General features: G+C 37.3%; 1 protein-coding gene across 1 annotated transcript in view; it reads left to right on the forward strand.

The window, feature by feature from the left end:
- ACSS3 (acyl-CoA synthetase short chain family member 3) overlaps positions 1-23,862 on the forward strand; it is a 170,973-nt gene that overhangs the window by 146,195 nt on the left and 916 nt on the right. Inside the window, exons 14-15 of the mRNA XM_090273670.1 lie at positions 23,450-23,549; positions 23,639-23,814. Of these exons, the coding sequence (XP_090129796.1) occupies positions 23,450-23,549; positions 23,639-23,814 (276 nt within the window). The remainder of the gene's footprint in view (positions 1-23,449; positions 23,550-23,638; positions 23,815-23,862) is intronic.

The following is a 23,862-nucleotide window of genomic DNA, read 5'->3' on the forward strand; positions in this document are numbered from 1 at the left end:
TTCTACTAAAAGTGTTCTTAACAGGGCAAAACATTTTCATATTTATATGGTCTAATTTACCAATTTTTTGTCTTTTATAGATTATAATTTTGATGTTGTATCTAAGAATTATCTCCTAGCCCAATGTCATAAATATCTTCTTCTTTGTTTGTATCTAAGAGTTGTATAGTTTCCCTTTTAACGTTTAGTTTTTATTTATATTTTATGTTAGTTTACATTTATGCTTAGGGTTTTTTTATATGATGCAAGACATAGATGGAGGATTTTTTTTTTTTTTAATATGGATGCCAGTTATTCCAAGCATCATTTGTTGAAAACACTGGCCTTTCTCCATTGAATTACCTTTGCACCTTTGTCAAAAGTCAGCTGACAGTATTTAAGTGGGTCTATATTTAGAGTAGCTCTTTTGTTTCATTCATTTAGGTGCTCATCTTTATCATCAATGCTATTCCTTCTTTTTCTTTTTTGATTTAATCTTTATTGTATTTTTTCCATTACCCTTATACTCCCCTCCCCCCAGCAATCACACACTGTTGTCCATGTCCCTGAGTCCTCTTTCCTTTCTGCTCAGTCACCCACCCCTCACCACCTCCCCCTCTCCTCGCCCTGCCAGCTGTCATTCTGTTCTTCATCTGTGAGTCTGTTTCCATTTTCCTTGTTGGTTCAGTTTGTTCATTAGATTCCACATATGAATGAAATCATATGGTATTTGTCTTTCTCTGACTGGCTTATCTCACTTAGCATAATGTTCTCCAGGTCCATCAATACTTTCACAAAGGGTAAACTTTTCTTCTTTTTAAAGACGGAGTAGTATACCATTGTGTAAATTTCCCAAAATTGTTTTATCCACTCATCTACTGATGGACACTTGGGCTGCTTCCGTATCTTGGTGATTGTAAATAACGATGCAATGAACGTAGGGGTGCTTCTGTTCTTTTGAATTAGTGTTTTGGGTTCCTTCAGATATATTCCCAGAAGTGGGATCACTGGGTCAAAAGGCAGATTCATTTTTAATTTTTTTGAGGTCTCTCCATACTGTTTTCCACAGTGGCTGCACCAGTCTACAGTTCCACCGACAGTGTAAAAGTGTTCCCTATTCTCCATATCCTCACCAACACTTGTTGTTTGTTGATTTATTGATGATAGCCATTCTGACAGGTGTGAGATGGTATGTCATTGTGTTTTTACCTAATTTGCATTTCTCTGATGATTAGGGACATTGAGCATGTTTTCATATGTCTATTGCCCATCTGTATGTCCTCTTTGGAGAAGTGTCTATTCAGGTCCTTTGCACATGTTTTAACTGGGTTGTTTGTTTGTTTTGGCATTGAGTTGTGTAAGTTCTTTATAAATTTTGGATATTAACCCCTTAACAGATGTATCGGCAAATATGTTCTCCCATTCTGTGGGTTGTCTTTTTATTTTGTTGATGATTTCCTTTGCTGTGCAAAACCTTTTTAGTTTGATGTAGTCTCATTTGTTTATTTTTTCTTTTGTTTCCCTTGCCTGGGGAAGATGTATCTGATAAAATATTGCTACAAGCAATACTGGAGGTTTTGCTACCTATGTTTTCTTTTATGATTTTTATGATTTCAGGTCTAACATTTAAGTCTTTGATCCATTTTGAATTTCTTCTTGTTGTGGTATAAGAAGGTGGTCTAGTTTAATTGTTCCACACATATCTGTCCAATTTTACCAATACCATTTATTTAATAAATTATCTTTAGCCTGCTGTATGTGCTTGCTTTCTCTGTTGAATATTAATCGACTATAAAGGTGTGGGTTTATTTCTGGCTCTCTATTCTGTTCCATTGATCTATGTGTTTGTTTTTATGCCAGTATCATGCTGCTTTGATTACTATGGACTTATAGTATAGTTTCATATCAGGAAGCATGATTCCTCCAACCTTGTTCTTCTTTCTCAGTATCACTGTTGCTATGTGGGGCCTTTTGAGCTTCCATATAAATTTTTGAAATATTTATTTTAGTTCTGTGAAATACATCATTGGAATCTTGATAGAAATTGCGCTGAATCTGTAGATTGCTTTGGGCAGTATGGACATTTTAATGATGTTAACTCTTCCTGTCCATGAACATGGTATGTGCTTCCACTTATTTGTATCTTCTTCCTTTTCTTTCTTCAGTGTCTTATAATTTCCCAAATACAGGTCTTTTACATCTGTGGTTAGGTTTATTCTTAGGTATTTTATTCTTTTTGTAGTAATTGTGAATGGGATTGTTTCTTAATTTTCCTTCCCATTAGTTATTGTCAAATAATAATGCAATAGATTTCTGAATATTAATTTGTTTCCTGTACTTTGATGAATTCATTTATCAGTTCTAGTATTTTCTTGGTGGAATCTCTAGGGTTTTCTATGTATAGTATCATATCATCTGCAAATAAAGACAGTTTTACTTCTTCCTTTCCAATTTGAATGCCTTTTCTTTTCTTCTCATCTGATTGCTGTGGCTAGGACTTCAGTACTATGTTGAATAAGAGAAGTGAAAGCAGACATCTTTGTCTTGTTCCTGATCTTAAGGGCATGCTTGTAATTTTTGCCCTTTGAGTAAGATGCTGGCAGTCAGTTTGTCATATATGGCCTTTACTATGTTTAGGTACTTGCCCTTTATTCCCACTTTGCTGAGAGTTTTTATCATAAATAGGTGATTAGATTTTATCAAATACTGTTTCTGCATCTATTGGTAAGATCATGTGGTTTTATCCTTTATTTTGTTTATGTGGTGAATCATATTTATTGATTTGTAAATGTTGTACCAACCTTCCATTCTGGAATAAATCCCATGAAATCATGGTGTGTGATCTTTTTGAAGCATTGCTCTATTCATTTTCCTAATTTTTTTTTTTTTTTTTGAGGATTTTAGTGTCTGTGTTCATCAGGGAAATACTTTGTTTTCTTTGTAGTGTCGTTATCTGGTTTAGGATTCAGGATAATGCTGGCCTTGTAAAATGAGTGTGGGAGCCTTCCCTCCTCTTGAATTTTATGAAATAGTTTAATGAGAGATGTCATTTCTTCTTGGAATGTTTGGTAAAATTTACCTGTGAAGTTATCCGGTCCTGGGGTTTTGTTTTTTGGCGGGGTTTTTTTTTAATTATAGCTTCAATTTCATTAGGTGTAATCTGTCTATTCAGAGTCTCTGATTCTTCCTGGTTTAGTTTTGGAAGATTGTATGTTTCTAGGAATTTATCCACTTCATCTAGGTTGTCCAGTTTGTTGGAATATAGTTATTAGTAATATTTTCTTACCATCTTTTGTATTTCTTTGGTGTCAGTTTTTATTTCTCCTCTTTCATTTCTGATTTATTTATTTGAGTGTTTTCTCTTTTTTCTTTCTTGATGAGTCTGGTTAAAGGTTTGTCAGTCTTTTTTACCTTTTCAAAGAACCAGCTCTTGGGTTCATATTTAGGTGCTCCTATGTTGGGTATGTAAGTATTTACTAGGGTTATGTCCTCCTGTTGGATTGTTCCCTTTATCACACGTAGTGTTCTTCTTTGTCTCTAAGTATAGCCTTGGTTTTAAAGTCGATTTTGTCAGATGCATGTACTGCTACCTCTGCTTGTTTTTTCCTTCCATTTGCATGAAATATCTTTTTTCCTCCCTTTCTTTTTAGTATTTAGTGCCATTTTATTGTTACACTCCTTTCGTCTTTTTTTCTGTCTCTTTTTCTTCTCCTTCTTTCAAAGCAAGCCCTTTAACATCTGTTGCAGTACTGGTTTGGTATTAACAAACTTTTAGTTTTTTTCTTCTCTGGGAAGCTTCTTATTTCTCTTCTGACTTTAAATGATAGCCTTGCTGGATAAAGTAGCTTTGGTTGTAGGTCCTTGCTTCTCATCATTACCTTGAACATTTCATTCCACTCCTTTCTGGCCTGAAATGTTTCTGGTGAGTAGTCACATGCCATGCTAATTGGTGCTCCCTTGTAGGTAACTACCTGCTTTTCTCTTGCAGCTCTTAGGTTTCTCTCCTTGTCTCTAAACCTTGTCATTTTAATTATGATGTGTCTCAATGTAGGCCTCTTTGGGTCCAGCTTATTTGGGACTTGTGTGTCTTTTTCCTTCACCAGATTAGGGAATTTTTCTATCATTGTTTCTTCAGATATGTTCTCAATCCCTTGCTCGCTCTCTTCTCCTTCTGGTATTTGCATGATGTGACTGTTGTTACACTTCATGTTGTCCAAAATGTTTCTTAAGCTCTCCTCATTTTTCTAAAACTTTTTTATTTTTGCTGCTCTTCCTGGGTGTTTTTTTCTACCTTGTCTTCCAAATCACTGATTCAATAATATAACCTGTTTATTCCTTCCAGTGTATTATTTATTTCAGATATTGCATTCTTTATTTCTGACTGGTCTTTTTTTGTGGTTTCTATGTCTTTTTTTTTTTTTTTCATGCTGTTGAGTATCCTTATAATCATTACTTTAAACTCTCTATCTGATAAATTGCTGTCTCCATTTCATCTATTCTGGTGAATTTTCTTATTCTTTCATTTGAGGTCTAATTCTTTGTTTTCCCCTTTTGGCTGCTTCTTTGTATTTTCCACCTTAGTTGTTAAAATAATTAGTGATATAGCCTTAAGCTATAATTAGCAGCCCAGCTTAAGCTCCACAGGGTGGAGTAGAGTAATTTCTGTGGGCAGAGCTATTGCTTCCCCTCAGGCTGATGCCACTGGGAGAGGAGTGCTGTGCCTGAGAAAGATGGCTTCTGCAGTATGGGGAATGACTCAGCACAGGGATCCTGGTGGCTCTTCCTTCATTTCTATCTCCAGAGTCACCAACCCCAGACTCTCCTCAAGCATTTCTAGTCCACTCTGCCCTCCCTCTGCCAAAGCCCAGGGTAAGTGGCTGCAAAACAAATTTTGTAGCATTGGCCCTTTAAGAGGCTCTCTGCTAGAAACCCTGCTGCCTTTCACAACTGACCGTTATCTGTATTCCTTTCTGGCTCTGGTGCTGTAGGCTGGGGAGCCCAGTCTGGGGTTTAGACCCCATACTTCTCAGGGGGAATCTCCCGATCACTGAAATATCCCTCCAGAACTTCAGCTGCCACCCATGGAAGCCTAGTCAACCCTCTTGCACCTTCCCCATACTCCCTACCAGTCTCATTGTGATGAAGTGGTTTTTTCTGTCTGTCCTTGGTTATAAAGCTTCTCTCCAGCTAGTGTTTAGTTAGTTATTCAGAATGACTTCTCTACAGTTTAGTTGTAATTTCAGATTGTTCCTGGGAGGTTAGTGTATCTTCCACTTATTCCTCAGCCATCTTGTGGGGATCAATACTATTGTTTTTTGATACTGTAGCTTTATAGAATGTCTTATAGTTGAATAGTGTTCACCTTTGCTCTTTTTTTTTTTTTCCACAAATGTTTTGGGTATTCTGTTTTTTTTTTTTTCTTTTTTCTTTTTTACATGTATTTTAGAATGAGCTTTTTATTGTTACAAAGATTTCTGCATGGATTTTGATTGGGATTATATAAATCTATGTAGATTATTTTGGGAAAAAAATTTTATTTGAACTATACTGCATCATCCACTCATAAGCTTTGTATGTCTCTCCATTTATTTAGGTTTTTAAATATGTTTTATCAACATTTTGTACTTCTTAGTTTACAAATTCTGATCACATTTTGTTAGGTTTATACTTATGTATTTAATATATTTATCTATTATAAATGCATTTAAAATTTTAGGGAGTTTCAAATTTTCATAGCTAATCTATAGAAATACTATGACTTTTATAAACTGTGATCTTATTGAACTAATTACTTTTAGATTTTTTTTTGTAGATTCCATGATATATCCTGCGTAGACAATAATGTTTGTGAATGCAGATAATTTTAGTGTTTTCTTTCTAATATAATTGTCTTTTTATTTTTACTTGTCTTCTTGAAATAGCTCAATGTTTCATTAAATAAGAATTTTGAAAGCATACATTCTTGTCTTGTTCATTATCTTAGTGTAAAATAATTTAGGATCTTAGCATTAAAAATGATGCAACCTATAATTTATTTTATAGATGACCTTCATCAAATGAGGAAGTTGACTTCTATTAGTAATTTGCTGAGTTTTTTAAAATATCTTAATTGAATGTTGAATTTTGTCAAATGCTTTTTATCCTCTATTGATATGATTGTGTGACTTTTAATTTTAAGCCTGTTGACCTGGTGAATTATATTAATTAATTTTCAACTGCTGAGTCAGTCTTTCACTGCTGGGATAAACCTCACTTGCTTGCAATGCATTATTGTTTTTGTATATTGACTTTTAAAAAATTATAGTAATTTCCCTTGTTCTGAAGTCAGCTTTGTATGGTAATCATATAGTAATTATTTTTTAGATAATCTTTTATGGAAAATATTGAATCATTTACTAATATTCTTTTCTGTTATTTCATTTTTAATCTATCTGGATAATTATACTTCCTGTGGATTTTCTCTATATAGGAAATAGTTGAGTCTTGTTTTTATTTTTATCCTATCTAAACAATCTTTATCTTATAACTGGTGTTTTTAGATGATTTACATTTAACTTAATTATCAATATATTTATATTTGTCTACTAGTTTAGTTGGGTTTTTCTTTTCTCTTTTTAAGTCCCCCCCCACCCCCCCATCACCTTCTCTCTCTTACTTTAAGTCCTTTGGTTCTTTTTTGTAGCTTCTGTTTTTTTTTTTTTTGCCAAGAAAGTCTGTTTCCATTTATTGTAAAAGAGTTTGCCTATACTTTCTGGGCCATTCATTATTTTATCTTGAATGTGTAAATATGTGCTCTGGGTAAAAGACAGAGTCCTTTTTCTTTTAAAAAAAATTTTTTTAAGTATATTTTATTGATTATGTTGTTACAGTAGTCCCAACTTTTTTTCTCTTTTGCTCCCCTCTGCCCAGTACACCCCTTCTCTCCAGCAATCCCACCCCCCTTAGTTCATGTCCATGGGTCATGCATATAAGTTCTTTGGCTTCACCCTTTCCTATACTATTCTTAACACCCCCCTGTCTACTTTGTACGAAACAATTATGCTTCTTAGTTCCTGCATCATTTCCCCATTTCCCCCCTACCCCCCTCCCAGATGATAACCCTCTAAATGATCCCCATACCTATGATTCTGTTTCTATTCTGATTTGCTTAGTTGGATTTTGTTTTTATTTTTTAGATTCAGTTATTGATATTTGTGTTTGTTGTCATTTTAGTGTTCATAGTTTTGATCTTCTTTTTCTTAATTCCCTTTGACATTTCATATAATAATGGCTTGGTGATGATGAACTCCTTTAGCTTCACCTTGTCTGGGAAGCACTTCATCTGCCCTTCCATTCCAAATGATAGCCTTGCTGGATAGAGTAATCCTGATGGCAGGTTACCTTTCATCATATTGAACACTGCTTGCCAGTCCCTTCCTGCCTGCAAAGTGTCCTCTGAGAAATCAGCTGATAGTCCTAGAGGCACCCCCCTGTAGGCAACTCTCCGCCTCTCTCTTGCTGCCCCCAGGACTCTTGTCTTTATCTTTCATCTTTGGCATCTCAGTCATGATGTGTCCTGGTGTGGTCTCTTCTGGGTCCAGCTCACCTGGGACTCTTCGTGCTTCCTGGATCTGTATGTCCATCTCCTTCCCAAAATTTGGGAAGTTTTCCTCATTTTTTTCAATTCTTACTTCCTCATTCTGCACTGGTTGGCTGTTTTTTTCTTCCTTATGTTCCAAATCATTGATTTGAATCCCGGTTTCCTTCCCTTCACCATTGGTTTTATGTGGATTTTCCTTCGTTTCACTTAGCATAGCCTTCACTTCTTCTCTTATGCGTTTGCCGTACTCAAGCATATCTGTCAAGCCTATGAGCATCTTTATCACCAGTGTTTTGAATTCTGCATCTGTTAGCTTGGCTATCACCTCATCTCGTAGGTTGGCTATCTCCTTGTCGATTAGTTCTCCCACTGGAACCTTGATCCATTTCCCCTTTTGGGGCATACTTCTCTGTCTCCTCATTCTGACAGGCTCCTGTGTTTTTTTGCTTCCCCGTCTCAGGTAAAGCTGTCGCTCTTGTTACGTTGTAAGGGGTGGAGCCTTAGGGATTCATCAGTACAGGGCAACCTGTTTCACCATGTTGTGGTGCTATATATGGGGAAGGGGTCCAAGAGGGAACAATACTGCCTGCCCAGCACTCTCCCCTTTCCCAGGCACCTCTTCCACTTCTGCACCAGACTGGCACCCCTCTAGCTGCTGCTCTGGCTGTCGTTCCCAGAGTGGGTGGGTCTGCAGACGTTCTAGGACCCTGGGGGCCTCTTAAACAAGCAGAATCTGAGGAGACCAGCAGTTTCTGCCTCTGTCTCAACCCCCACTGGTTTGCACAGTCAGAAGCAACAAGGCTTGATTTTCCCGGGTGCTGGGACCGTGAGTTTCGAGGTCCAGTGAGGAGCTGGGAATGCTCCCCAGGTGTCCCTCCTGACTTTTTAAAATGTGTGACTACACTTCCTGCAGGCCCACTGCCACTGCTGCCACCACACCGAGTCCTTTCTGCCCTGGCTTCGCCGCTCCTACCTGTCTGGATGAGTATTTCTTCTTTATATCTTTGTTTGTTGGACTTCCATGTAGTTTGATTTTCTGGATCTTCTGGTTGTTTCTAGTTTTGAGGTAGTTGTATTCCTTCTTAGCTGTGGAAGGAGATGCAGTGTGTCCATCTTGGCCAGAAGTCTCAAAAGACAGATTCCTTATAATAATAAGTGTGTCATCATCCTCTTATCCTAGGTCTTATTCCTAGATGACCCATGAGAACCTATGGGAAATTTTGCTACATCAGTATCCAGATGCTCCATACATGAGAAATAATGAAAGTGATTTTTCTCTACTTATAAAGAGGAAGGAGGAAGCTATCTTTCACCCATCATGAATGAGTCTTCTTGGAAACCTGATTGCCTGAATCCAAACTTTGACACTTTGATATGTAAATAAAATCTCACCAAGAGCCAGATAACCCCAAGTGTTCAACTTTTACAACCTAAAAATGTTTCTAAGTTCTGGGGCTTTATCTTTTTGACATGTAAATACCAAGGAAAGTAGTGAGCCAATCTTCCTGGCACCTTGGGAATTTAACCTAGGGACCTACTCTAGGCTGTAATTATTTGGCTCTCCCAGGGAAGCTAGAAAATTTTATTGTCCTGTTAGATCAGAGCAATTAACTAGACAACTATATTTCTAATTCTTATGGTACTTAAAAATTCTCAGGAGGCTAGGACTTTTTATGAGAAAATTTCATGGATGTTTTATTTCCCCATGGCTGGAATAGCTGCATTAAAATATTTGGTGATTCTAGTGTCTGGGTCATCTTGGGTTTAGCATCTGTTGGTTGTCTTTTTTCTTAACCAGTATTTAGTTTTTCCTCATTTTTAAATGTCCAGTTATTTTATATTTTATCTGGGATATTTTTAATATTACATTATGAGATTCTGGATTCTGTTTAAACCATCTGGATTTATGTTTTTATGGTATTTTTATTTTAGCAGGTTGTCCACTCAGTTAAGATTAGACCATATCTCCTTACTGACTTCTGTGGACTTGTTTCAAGGTCAATTTAGTTTTCAGAGCCTTTCCTGCACTACTCTGGTTCATCTCACATGTGTCTCTCCTAAAGGTCAATCTGAAACTCAGTTAATTATTCAGTCTTCTCTGGGTTGATTCTGTTGCTGAACTGAAGGGGTTTATTTGCCTGTGAACATCAAAGCCCAATCAAATAGGAATAGGAATTTGCAGCAATGAAAGTAAAGGTTTATTTTAAGGAAATGATGCCACACCCAGAGTTACAGGTCAGCTCATGCTCTAAGACCTGGCTTGCTGCTGGCTTCCATAGGATGGCTTGTATAGGGGAAAATCATTAATAATGGTGACTAAGGAGTTAGGGTCAGGGTCATGGTCTCTACTGTCTGGTTGGTGCTAGAGTAGGGGGTAACTGATCATTTTGCATCTGGTCCTGATATATCAGCCTTGGTGTCATCTCATCTAATTTTGCAAGGATCTGGTCATTGGATTGGTCCACTTTTCTAGGTTTAGAGCTGAAACACAACTGAGGCCTAGATGTTATCATTTTAAATTATTTTATTTTATTTTGTTTTGTCATATTTATATTTTATTTTATTTTATTTTTCCTATTACCATTTAGTCCCCTTATACTCCTCTCCCCCAATAATCACCACACTGTTGTTCATATCCTTGAGTCCCTTTTCCTTTTTGCTCGATCCCTCTACCCCTAACATTCCCCCCACCCCTTAGCTGTCATCCTGTTCTCCATCTATAAGTCTGTCTCTTTTTTGCCTGTTAGTTTAGTTTTTTTATTAGATTCCACTGTGAGTGAAATCATATGGCATTTGTCTTTCTCTGACTGGCTTATTTCACTTAGCACAATGTTCTCCAGGTTCATCCATGCTGTTGCAATGGGTAAAATTTTCTTTTCTTTTTTATGACTGAGTAGTATTCCATTGTGTAAATGTTCCATAGTTGTTTATTCACTCATCTACTGATGGACACTTGGGCGGCTTCTACTAAAGTTTTTGAACAGCAAAGCAAAACATCAACAAAATTAAAAGACAACCCACAGAATGAGAGAACATATTTGCCAATAAATCTGATAAAGTGTTAATATCCAGAATATAAAAAAATACTTACAAAACTCAATACCAAAAAAGACAACCCAATTAAAAAATGGGCAAAGGGCCTGAAAAGACACTTCTGCAAAGAGAACATACAGATGACCAATAGATATATGAAAATATGCTCAACATCACTAATCATCAATGAAATGCAAATTAAAACCACAATGAGATACCACCTCACACAGTTCAGAATAGCCATCATTAACAAATCAACAAACAGCAAGTGCTGACAAGGATGAGGAGAAAGGGAAACTCTTCTGCACTTTTGGCTGCAGACTGGTGCAGCCACTGTGGAAGGGGGTGTCTATGGAGATACCTCAGAAAATTAAAAATGGATCTGCCTTTGACCCAGTATTCCCTTTCTGGGCATATTCCAAAGAATCCCAAAACACTAATTCGAAAGAACATAAGCACCCCTATGTATATTGTAGAGTTATGTATTTAGATGTTACCTTTAGTTTGATTAAAGCTCTATCTTTGTGGTAAATAGACCCGTGCTTTATTCCTAAGATTGTTTAATGCTGACCAGGGCCACATTGTCCTGTGGGCATAATGATTAAAGGGGCAATAGGGCAAGGGAGAAGGAGGCGAGAGAGTCAGGTTGCTGGATGAGGCCATTTTTAGTCAAAAAGAATGGAGAAAATGTTGTATTAAAGAAATGAAGTTTCTGCATGGTTATAATTCTGGTTGGATTCATGTATACACAAATTCAGGTTAGGGGCAGGATTTCATACACAGACATATCCTTTCCTCTACCTCCTGCCTTTACACAGTCTGTCTCTCAGTTTTGATCCCCAAGGTTCCCCTTTCTTCTCTTTTGGGAAGAGAGCTCGGGCTTTAATGCTCAGTCCTGCAAGGCCTACCCAGACAGTGTCCCTGGAGAGAGAAATGTACTGTCTCTCCGTGCTAGCACTCACCTGATACAGGCAAGGCAAGGCAATAGAAATCCAGTCTCTGGGACTGGACGGCTGCTAGTGGGGAGGGCAAGTGGCACTGAATGTTTCCAGGCTATCTAGGTGTAGGACATGGAGTCAACGAAGTTGCTCCAATTCTGTAGGGAGGTCGAAGGGCACGGCTTCTTTGCTGGTGTTTCTCCAGAGTAGGGAGGGAAAAAACAAAATAATTTTGTCCCAGTTCCTCTGCTTCTTTTTCCTGGACTTTTGGCTAGACGGAATATGCATTTCTTGGGGCTTTTCTCTCTGTGTTCGTTGGCAGTTCCACATTTCAGGTTAATCTTAACACCCATGCCAGAATATTTTGGAGGCAAAACCAACCAAAAAACAAACAATAACAACAACTAAAACTTAAGAATCTCCAAACCAGTCAATTAACCAACCAACCAACCAACAAACAAACAAACAAACAAACAAAACAGAAGACTCACTATCAGGTTGTCTCTCATCTTCTGATAGTTCTGATAGAATCTTCTGGTCTGTAATTTAACCCAGAGTTTTTCATTATTAGTGGAAGGGAAAAGGTGGAATGTATTTATTCCATCTTTTCCAGAACCAAACCCAGGATAGTTTAAGCAGAGTGGGGCAAACTTTATTTTAAATGTAATCAAATATTTAAAGTAGTATGACTAAAAGTGCAGTGGGATCAGAGCAGACAGAATCCAAGTTTAGTTCTCTTCCTTTTATTAAAAGATGCTCATCTTATTTAAAGGTGGTTCTTATCTTCAGCCTAAATTCAACAGTTTAACACTTATTGTCATGTGGCTTTTTAAAAAGTGACACGGAGATGTTATTTGAGTAAAAGGAAAGAATTTTATAAAATGATATGAAATATGTGATCTTTATGTGCAATCATAATATTATCCTATTTTCAACTGACTCTGGATTTGTGATAATCTAAAATTGAAATTTATGCTTCATGTATTGTAGTGTATTGGGAAAAGGTGTTTCTGTTTGCATGGACTTTTAATTTCTTGTTTGTAGGAGATTACTTTTAATATTAACTTGCATTTCTGGCAGACACAGCTCATCAAAATGTGGAAATTACATATGCATAGACCTCAATCTCTATCAAAATTCTTTGTTCTTTTATTTTTAGAATGAAAGGAGAAGTATCAATCTATTTAAATATATACTGTATTTTTGTATATTTCTACTGAGATTCTTATCACAATCTATATCAGCAGAGTAAGGCAGGTAAAATGTAGGCAGTTAAAATGGCAAAATTGAAAAACTGCTAGAATTAATGTCATTTAACAGGAATTTTGTCACTAAGTGTTGGAGTACTTATAGTACATAACAGGACACCTCTCAGCCTTCAAGCCTTTGTATGAATTAAATTATTACCTTTTTATTATATATTTATGTCTAATAAGAAAGTAGTATCTCAGTACATATCAGGTTTGTATTGGAATTTATTAGAGACAGTTGTAAACTAACATTCTTTATTGGCTTCTTCCCAGGTCCTAGCACAATTGCTTAACAATGTGACAATTAATATGCATGTGAAATGTTTATATTGATGCCATAATCAGCTTTTATTAAAGTGTCCAAACCTTACTTGATATTTAAATTCTTTTCCAGGATTCTCAGTAGTGAATGCTAGATTTCACTTTGACTTTTTGAAAATAAGACTTGAAGTTCTTAATCTGTGGGAAGCCTCATTTGTAGAAATTAAAACTAAACAGAATATTGTTTTATATATAGTGAAGATATCTGTGCTTTTCCAGTTTCTCAAAGTAAAATTTGACATGGGTATTACCTTCCATAAGACTTAATCAAACAGAAATTCCATTAAAATTACTACATCGAAAACATTTCAAGAAACCTTATGTAATTTACTGTTCTCATCATAAGGAAATAAGAGTCCTAGAATAGCTTTTAAAAATTTAAGAGGACATTATTCTTGCGTATAACAACACATGTGAGGACCTTCTGTAACTGTTAAGTAATAATTATATCTACTTGAACAGTTTAATCTTTAAAAGGCTAGTATCTAAGTAGACATAGGGGACACTTTGATGGAAGTTAAAGGTGTTCTTAAGGATATTGGATCTGAAACCTGCTTGTTCAGGTCTAATGAACCAAAATTACTAGGAGTCAGCGTGGTCCTTCATGCTTGGCTCTCTTTCACCGTTGTGGGCAGATCTTTTCATGCAAAGACATATCTCCAGGGAACGAATCGGGCTTCCTGTTTCACTCTTTCTCTGGTAGCTTAAGTTCCAGTTTGTTAAATCATCCTAGTAGTAGCTTTAGGACCTGGAAATCTGGTGTTAAAATACTGCATTTAAAGCACAGGGCCATGTTCACATATAATTTGCCCTTTGAAGATTGTTGTGACCAAAGTGTCATTGTTTGCTTTGCCATTTAGCCATTTTGTTCACTATTTTAGGAATAATTTATTCAAAATTGAATATATTTCTATAAAGTACATATTCAATGAAGATGCCATGCAATTTCAATTCAACCCAGCATTAACGAGTTCCTGGATTTTGTTGTAAAATACCGAACACTTTCCTTAGTACATCAATACAACTATTGGATGAAGATGTGGAATCTGGCAGTTTTCTAGATGACTCCAATGTCAGAGGGAATGAAAAAGTGTTCCTCTTCTTCATCTCTTTACATTTTATGAGACTGCTTGATTTGAATTATTATTTTTTAAGAAAAACAGAATTGAGAAGCCTAAATAATATAGCCCACTGAAGGCACAACCTTTTAAATTCATTAAATTGTACACAAAAGTAGCAATACACCAGTAGCAATGAATAGCAAACATTTATCAGACCTATTAACATAACCTTTCTATACTCACTTTTGGTGAGACAATCACCATTTAAGTTGTATCTTTTGGGGTGTGTGTAGCTGCCTATTAATCAAAGATGCTTCATAGAATTTATACAGAGGGAATGTAAGAACGTGGCTTTTGATTGTTTTCTCCACAGGACATTTGGCTGGCTTCTGTCTCTCAAATGTTGCCCAGGCATATTTTGATGCTTTCATGATTAATGGTTCAGTTGTAATCATTATTTGCATGCCAGTATTATTGGTGGGGCCAACAGAGAAAGATGCCTCCTTTTCTTTATGGTATCTTTTTAACACTGATAGATGAATATAATATTTTATCCACTATAACAATGAACCTCATTTACATGAAGTTATGGAAAGGGATTGTTTCTCACCGATTTTTAAGAACTTATGCACAGTTGGCAAAAGTGGGGAACTTTGATATTATAGAGAACTGTATTATGTACTATTTCTGATTTTAAAATACTCTGTGCCCTTAGAGAAAAGCAGTCAATATTTTCCCATCCACTTCTAAAAATGCTGAGGATGAAAACATGGTGAACTTAAAATAACAAAATGAAAAAATGGCAACCTGAAAGTTTTGACATTTAATTTAGTTTAAATTACAGTCATATTGGTTGAGTAACAAAACATCTGGATGACTGTTTTGTTTTGTTTTTTTACAGTGATTTGAACTAATATCTTGGCATTTCACAAAACTCAGAGACAGAAGCTTATGGTACTAGTGAACACTTTAATAAATGTTTTTTAACAATTATAACTCTGGTTAGCCAGGTAGAAGAGTTTTTCTCTACTCATTAAATTGGAATAGTAAATCAGAATTACAGGATTGAGCCCACACCATTTCTATCCCATCTGCTATAGACAAAGTATACATTCTCTTCCATGAAATGATGGCTGACTATACTAACAACCAAAACAAGTCTTTGGCCATAAAATTTGTTTCTACACTCAACACATGGACCTAAATAATAAATAAGACCTTAACAGGTAGGAAAGCGGTTGGGAGCATTTTGAGAGTTTAGACTGACACAGTGGGAGAACGTGGCATTACATGGTTTGTATCGTATGTCTTGAAGAAACTTTTTGTTTTGTTTTATTTTTTTCTGTTTCTGTTTTTATTGTTTGCTTAGTGTTTTTAAATTTTTGATTTATCTGTTATTTTTCTATTATACTTGTCCCATTTTTTCCTCTGTTGCTCCCCCCAACGCAGCCCACTCCTTCTCCTACAGTCAATCCCCTCCCTGTTGTCCATGTCCATTGGTCATTTATACCAGTTCCTTTACTAAACCCTTCCCCTTCTTACCCCCCCCCCCCCTTCTCCTCCCTCTTAGTTACTGTTAGTCTATTCCTTGTTTACATGCCTCTGGTTCAGTTTTGCTTGTTTATTTCTGTTCATTAGTCTCCTCTATTAGGTGATATCACATGGGATTTTTCTTTCATTGCCTGGCTTATTTTGCTAAGCACAATTCTCTCTAGTTCCATCCATGTTATTGCAAATGGCAAGAGTTCCTTCTTTCTTTCTGCTGCATAGTATTCCATTGTATAAATGTACCACAGTTTTTTAAGCTACTCACTTACAAAAGGGCATGAAGGCAGTTTCCAGCACTTGGCTATTGTAAATAGCGCTGCTATGAACATAGGGGTGCGTAAGTTCTTTTGAATTGGGGTTTCAGGATTCTTCAGGCACAAGCCTAGCAGTGGAATTGCTGGTTCAAAAGGCAGTTCCATTTTTAGTTTTTTGAGGAAATTCCAAACTGTTTTCCATAGTGGCTGCACCAGTCTGCATTCCCACCAGCAATGCACCAGGGTTCCCTTTTCTCTGCATCCTCACCAGCACATGTTGTTTGCTGATTTGTTGATGATGGCCATTCTGACTGGTGTGAAGTGGTATCTCATTGTGACTTTAATTTGCATCTCTCTGATGATTAGTGATGTTGAGCATTCTTTCATATGCTTGTGAACCCTCTGTATGTCCTCATTGAAGAAATGTTTGTTCAGGGCCTTTGCCCATTTTTTAATTGGGTTGTCTGTCTGCTTGGTGTTGAGATGTATAAGTTCTTTGTATATTTTGGAGATCAATTCCTTGTCTGAGGTATCATTGGCAAATATGTTTTTCCAGATGGTTGCAGAAGCTTTTCAGCCAGCCACAACTAATGGACAGAAGGCATGGACATCATTAAAAAAAAGATTTTAATTTATTTTTAGAGAGAGGAGAAGGGAGGGAGAACAAGAGGGAGAGAAGCATTGATGTGGGAGAAAAACTTCAATCAGTTGGCTCTCTCACGCTCCCAGTTGGGGACCTGGGCTGCAACCCAGGTGTGTGCTGACCAGGAATCAAACCAATGACTTTTTGGTTCATGGAACAATGTCCAGCCCACTCAGCCACACAGCAAGTTTGGGACATCTTTACCTTAGCGATGAAATTAATAAAACAGATAGTACAAAAATTAATTAACATGTCCTACCCTCAGCGCTGTAGAAGTAAAAAGCCATGTGGATGAGAATCCTTACACCATACTTCAAAGTGGATGCTAACTATGGGATATAGAAGAAATGTTGACGTGTATGTTTAATTAGGGCTATGTGAGGTGGTATGCTCGGTTTGTACCAAACGTTCTAGCAGTTCGTTGAGTTTTCCAGGAGTTCAGGGTAGAGAACGTTTATTTTCACCTTGGCTTAAATCAAACAATGTTTGGGACTTGAAAGTGAAATCTCCCAGACTATTGATATTTCTCCTACCTATCTGGAAATGCCTTTTTAGTTTAGTTTATTGTATTCTTCTTCTTCCCATTGCCATTCGCTGTTGGAGTTCCTTAAGGCTCTCACTGTGTTCTTCTCACTTTCTCCCTAATTTCATCCATGTCCACAGCTTTCATTAGCCTTTATAAATTGATGGCATTCATATATGCATCTGTAGGTTGAGACTCTCCCCAGCTCCAACTGCTTTGACTGAGATGTGTCAAGGGTCCTGAAGTAAAACATCTTCAAGACTTATTGCATGATCTTTCTTCTCAAGCCTAGCCCTCATTAGCATTTTCTTAGTTAGAAAATGACACCACTATCCAACCACCATCTGCTTAACCAATACACGGAATCATTCCGAAACCTTTAGCCTTCTTTGTGCTTCATGTCCAATTTATCATCAAATTGTATCCATTTTACTTCCAAATAAACTCTATATCTTCATTCCCACTACCTTATCCTTAGTCTACTATAGTAGCCTCTTACGTGGTTTCAGGGCATATACTGTGTTACTCGCTCTTAAAAAAAAAAAAAAAAAAACTTTATTGTTATTTTATTACAGTTGTCTCAATTATTCCCCCTTTGCCTTCCTCTGCCCAGCTGCCAAGTTCCCACAGTCAATCCCCACCCTGTTGTCCATGTCCATGGGCCATTTCTACATGTTCTTTGACTAGTCCGTTCCCCTTCTTTCCACCCATACCCCTCTTCACTTTCCCCTCTGTTTGCTGACAGTCTGTTCCATGTTTCCATGCCTCAGGTTCTATTTTGCTCATTATTTTGTTCATTAAGTTCCTCTTATAGGTGAGATCACATGGTATTTATCTTTCATCAACTGGCTTATTTTGCTTTGCATAATATTCTCCAATTCTATCCATGCTATTGCCAAAGGTAAGAGTTCCTTCTTTCTTTCTGCTGGGTGGTATTCCATTGTGTAAAGTACCACAGTATTTTGATCCACTCATCCACTGATGGGCACTTAGGCTGTTTCCAGCACTTGACTATTGTAAATAGCACTGCTATGAACATAGGGGTGCATAACTTCTTTTGAATTCATGTTACAGGATTCTTAGGGTATATTCCTAGCAGTGGGATCACTGGATCAAAAGGCAGTTCTGTTTTTAGTTTTCTGATGAAATTCCATACTGTTTTCCACAGTGGCTGCACCAGTCTGCATTCCCACTAACAGTGCACTAGAGTTCTCTTTTTCCACATCCTAACCAGGACTTGTTTGCTGATTTATTAATGATAGCAATTCTGACTGGTGTTAGATAATACCTCATTGTAGTTTTAATTTGCATCTCTCTGATGCTTAGTAATGTTGAGCATCTTTGATTGGATTGTTTTACTTCCTGGTGTTGAGTTGTATGAATTCTTTATATATTTTGAAGATCAAACCTTTGTCTGAGGTATTATTGGCAAACATGGTCTCCCATACAGTCATTTCCCTTTTCCTTTTGATAATGATAATGCAGAAGCTTTTTAATTTGATGTAGTCTCATTTGTTTATTCTTTCCTTTATATCCCTTCTCCTAGGAGATATATTAGCAAAAATATTGCTGCTTGGGATATCTGAAATTTTACTGCCTATGTTTTCTTTAGCACTTTATGGTGTATGGCTTATGTTTAAGTCTGTTGCTCATTTTGAGTCTATTCTGGTGTATGGTGTAAGTTGGTGGTCTAGTTTCTCTCTCTCTCTCTCTCTCTCTCTCTCTTTTTTTTTTTTTTTTTTGTATGTACTAGTCCAGTTTTCCCAAAACCATTTGTTGAAGAGGCTATTTTTACTCCATTGTATGCTCCTGCCACCTTTGTCAAATATTAATTGACTACAGAGACATGGGTCTATTTCTGGGTTCTCTATTCTGTTCCATTTATCTATGTTTCTGTTCTTATGTCAGTACCAGACTTTTGGGATTATAGTGGCCTTGTAGTATAGCTTGTTATCAAGTATTGTGATCCCTCCTACTTTGTTCTTCTTTCTCAAGATTACTGAGGCTATTTGGGGTCATTTTTGGTTCCCTATAAAATTTTGAAATATTTATTCTAGCTCTGTGAAATATGCCTTTAGTTTTTTAATAAGAATTGCACTGAACCTATAAATTACTTTGGGTAGTATGTACACTTTAATTATGTTAATTCTTCCAGTCCATGAACATGGTATATGCTTCCATTTATTTGTATCTTCCTTAATTTCTTTTTTCGGTGTTCTGTAGTTTTTTGAGTACAGATCTTTTACTTCCTTGGTTAAGTTTATTCCTAGATACTTTATTTTTCCTGTTGCTATAGGAAATGGGATTTTTTCCTAGTGCCTGTTTCTGATAGTTCATTGTTGGGGTACAGAAATGGCCTTGATTTCTGAATATTGACTTTTTATTCCACTATTTTAACAAATTTACTTTTTAAGCCAGGTATTTTTTGGTGGGTACTATAGGGTTTTCTGTGTACACTATCATGTCATCTGCAAATAATGATAGTTTTACTTCCACGTGGTCTCCGGGGAGCCAGCAGGACTCACGCAAGGTTAGGACTCGGACAGGGGTCCTCAACCAAAGGGAGAGAGATGGGAGAAAGCTGGTCATAAATACAATAGGAGGAGGCAATTTGAGATAGCAGGGATGTGGAGGAGATGGGGAAGCAGGCGGAGGAAAAGGATGGCCTTTTCTCCCTCGAGAACTATTTCTGTTGGGACGGCATCTCGGCCAGAAAAGCAGGCTTTGGTTCCACCGGCTCAGGTCAGACCGCGGGTCTGTGTTTACTTGCAGAAGCGCAGTTTCCTTTCTTCACCAAGCCATCGGTGAACAACATCACTTAGTCACTAAAAGCTCAGACTCCCGAGTCTAACAGACCTGGCCTGGGTCTCCTCAATGATTCACTTCGTTCTCCAAGGCTTTGGTTTTCCCATTACGAAATGAAACAAGGATAGGAGCTGCCTTGTGCATTATTGTGCGTGTTCAGCGGATAATATTTGGAGTGCTTAGCGGGATGTCTAGCTCATAGGTCTCCTGTCAGGTATTAGGTGTCATTATTTAATGAGTAGGGCACTAACGGGACTGAAAGAGATACAAAGAATAGACACTTTCCTCAAGGAACTTACAGTTGGCTGGAGGATATAAGATGAACACACAGGAAGTACCAGTGAACAGCCCGAGGCAGCAGAAAATGATTGGAGAGAGTTCTACATGACATTACAAAGCCTTCAGGCAAGAAAAGCCACGGCATTATGGTTAATTATCAGCTAAATGGTGTACTTAGAGAAGGAAAACTCTAACTCCAAAAAACCTCCGCTGCCTTGCGGCATACCTCTTCAGGGGAAAGGCTAAGGGAGTAAACCCCGACAGAAAATCCGGAGCCGGAGTCCCTAAGGCGGTTTGACGTTGTAGTCAACACCGGCAACTCCTGCGGCGCACCTGAAGCCAAGCTGTATTGACTCCGTCTTTCCCTTGGACCCTTCAGCTGCGAAGAGAGGGGGGGTCTGCTGCATGGGCAACAGCAGACCCTCCATATCACCCTGCCCAGGCTCTGTAGCTTCAGCTTCACTGGAGAGGACACTCCAGCGTCATCGCAAGATGTCGATTCAACACGGGAGGAGACAGATACCGTGTCACTCCCAAGTCGGACTGCACAGCCATTTTCGGCGGTGCAGATAGACTCTTAAGAAGCTACACCATCGTCTCTCGAGACGGACGGCTGCCGCCGCCGACGACTTCCTCCTTTCCAATTTGGATGCCTTTTATTTCTTTTTCTTGTCTGATCTCTGGCTAGAACTTCCAATACTATGTTGAATAACAGTGTTGAAAACAGACACCCTTGTCTTGTTCCTGATCATAAGTGGAAAGCTTTATTTTTTGCCCATGAGTATGATGTTGACTGTAGTTTTCTCATATATGGCCTTTATTATGTTGAGATATGATCACTTTATTCTCACTTTGCTGAGTGTTTTTATAATAAATGGGTACTGGATTTTATCATTTTTTCAGCTTCTATTAATATGATCATGTGATTTTTGTCTTTTATTTTTTTATGTAGTGTATTACATTTACGAATGTAATTCATCCCTGGGATGAATCTCACTTGGTCATGCTTTGTGATCTTTTTAATGTTGCTGGATCCAGATTGTCAAAATTTTGTTGAGGATTTTGGCATATATATTCATCAATGATACTGGCCTGTAGTTTTCTTTCTTTGTTGTGTCTTTACCTGGTTTGGTAATTAGGATAATACTTGCCTCATAAAAATATGTTGGGAGTCTTCCTTCTTCTCACATTTTTTTGTAATGATTTGAGAAAGATAGGACTTAGGTTTTCTTTAAATGTTTGGTAAAATTTGCCTGTGAAGCTATCTGGCCTAGGGTTTTTGTTTGCCAGGAGTTTTTTGATTATTGTTTCAATTTCACTAGTCATTATTGGTCTATTTAGGCTTTCTGCTTCTTCTTGATTCAGTTTTGGGAGATTGTCTATTTCTAGAAATTTGACCGTTTCACCCAGTTTGTCCAATTTCTTGGCATAGGTTTTGTATTATTGTGTATTCATTTCCATTTGCTTCCAGATATCATTTTATTTTTTCCTTGATTTCTTTGTTAACCCATTCATTATTTAATAATCTGTTATTCAGTGTATGTGCATTTGAATGTGTTTGAGTTTTTTCCTTGATGTTTGTTTCTAGTTTCAAGCCATTGTGATTTGAGAATGCTTGTGATACTCACTCTTAACTACTCTCTGCTTATTCTCCACGATGAAACAAGTTTGTATTTTTCAACATCCATTCTGAAGTGAGAGAAGCCAGTCTAAAAAAGCTATATACTGTATTAGTGCAACTATATGACATTCTGGAAAAGGACTCTGAGATAATAAAAAGATGATTGGCCTGCTGGATGTTAATAGGAAGTGACAGATGAATAGGTAGAGCACAGCAGATTTTTAGGGCAGTAAAGCGTCTCTGTAAAATATTATAATGGTGGCTACATGTCATAAAATGCATAGAATATACATCAAGAATGAGTTCTAAAGTAAACTATGGGTTAAGGTGATCATGATGGGTCAACGTTGGTTCATCTGTTGTAACAAATATACCACTGTGGTGAGGGATTTTGATGTTGGGAAAGGTTGTTCATAAACAGGAGGGAAAGGTATATACGGGAACTTTCTGTACTTCCATTCAATTTTCTACGAATCTAAAACTGCTCTAAAAAATAAAGTTAATTTAAAATAACTATTTGATCTTGCATTTCTTCCTCACCTCCTGAAAGTGCTTGATTACCTTCCCAATGCTGCTAAAATAATGGTTGGATGTCCTTTGCAGAGCCTCTTTCCCTCCGCAGCTTTACTTCCTCTTGTTCCATTTTCACTCTGGCTCTGGTTTCCAGCCACACTCGTTCCTTTCAGGTGTGAACGTATGTGTGTGCAGTTCTTCCACAGGGCTCTCTCCTCTTTGCCTAATTAATGTCTGCTAATCCTTTAGATCTGAGCTTATTGTCATTTCCTAAGGGAAGTCTTTTCTGAAATCAATATCCTTCTTCCAAGTTTGTTACTTTTGCTCTATTTTGTTATAAAAACCCAAGTTATGTTCTCAAAGCCTTTACCACATTTATATTTAGATATTTATCATAATTAAATATTTATGATTAGTTATTAATATTGCTCTTCCCTACTAGAGTATAAACAACATGAGAGAGTGCTCGACTATTTTTGGTCACTATTGAAGCTATGACAGTAGTTGGAACCCAGGAAGTCGTTAGTAAATATCTGTTGAATGAATGACTAGAAAAAAGAATGAGAACTGCCAGATGAGCGGTTGGTATATTGCTCGGTGTTCTCTCTAACTTAGAGATTTGCAGTTACTGAAACATGTATTACTTTGCCCTCTCTGAGTGGTCACTCAAGAAAAGAAATGCTCTCTTCTTTGCTTAGTAACAGATGCAAGAATACAATCACTATGTATTTAATCACGGGGCTGGCGCGCACTGTTCCAGTAGGCGTGCTTACGGTAGCCAGTGCCCTGAGGCCATCAATTTTCAGAGGCCTGTTGCAAATTGCTTACACGTGGTGTCCACTGCCTCTTTTCCCTGACTTCATTAATGACGACTGAGATGAAGAAACAATTCCTTACTTTCCAGGTACAACCCAAGCAATTTTTCTTAATTACTGTCAGCCTTTGGTGAGTGACTACCATGGGGATCCTAACCATTTGCCCCAGTAGTAATAATGTGAACTGTTAATTAGTGGCTATGGGTTTTGGCTTTTCTGACATGTACATATTTTTCGAATTGAAATAATTTACACACACACTAAATGAATACTTCTCCTTATTACAGTCAGTCCTCTCCCACGGCACTGTGGCTGACTGTGCTGTTGTTGGCAAGGAAGATCCTTTGAAAGGCCATGTCCCCTTAGCCCTCTGCGTATTGAGAAAAGGTGAGAGAGTTTTGTCCTTCCTCACTGTTTGGGCCCTGAATGATTAACTGAGGTTAATTCAATGTTTACCATCTGAACTTTCTCCCTAGGTATAAATACAACTGAGGAAGAAATTTTGGAAGAAATTGTGAAACATGTTAGACAGAGCATTGGCCCTGTGGCTGCTTTTCGAAATGCAGTTTTTGTCAAACAATTACCCAAAACTAGATCTGGCAAAATTCCCCGGTCAGCTCTGTCTGCCCTTGTCAATGGCAAGCCTTATAAGGTAAATTTTCAAGGATGTTTAATGCTGGGTTCTGAAATATTTTTTCCC

Source organism: Furipterus horrens, unplaced genomic scaffold (assembly GCF_987537825.1).
Source record: "Furipterus horrens unplaced genomic scaffold, mFurHor1.1.pri manual_scaffold_4, whole genome shotgun sequence".
Lineage (NCBI taxonomy): Eukaryota > Metazoa > Chordata > Mammalia > Chiroptera > Furipteridae > Furipterus > Furipterus horrens.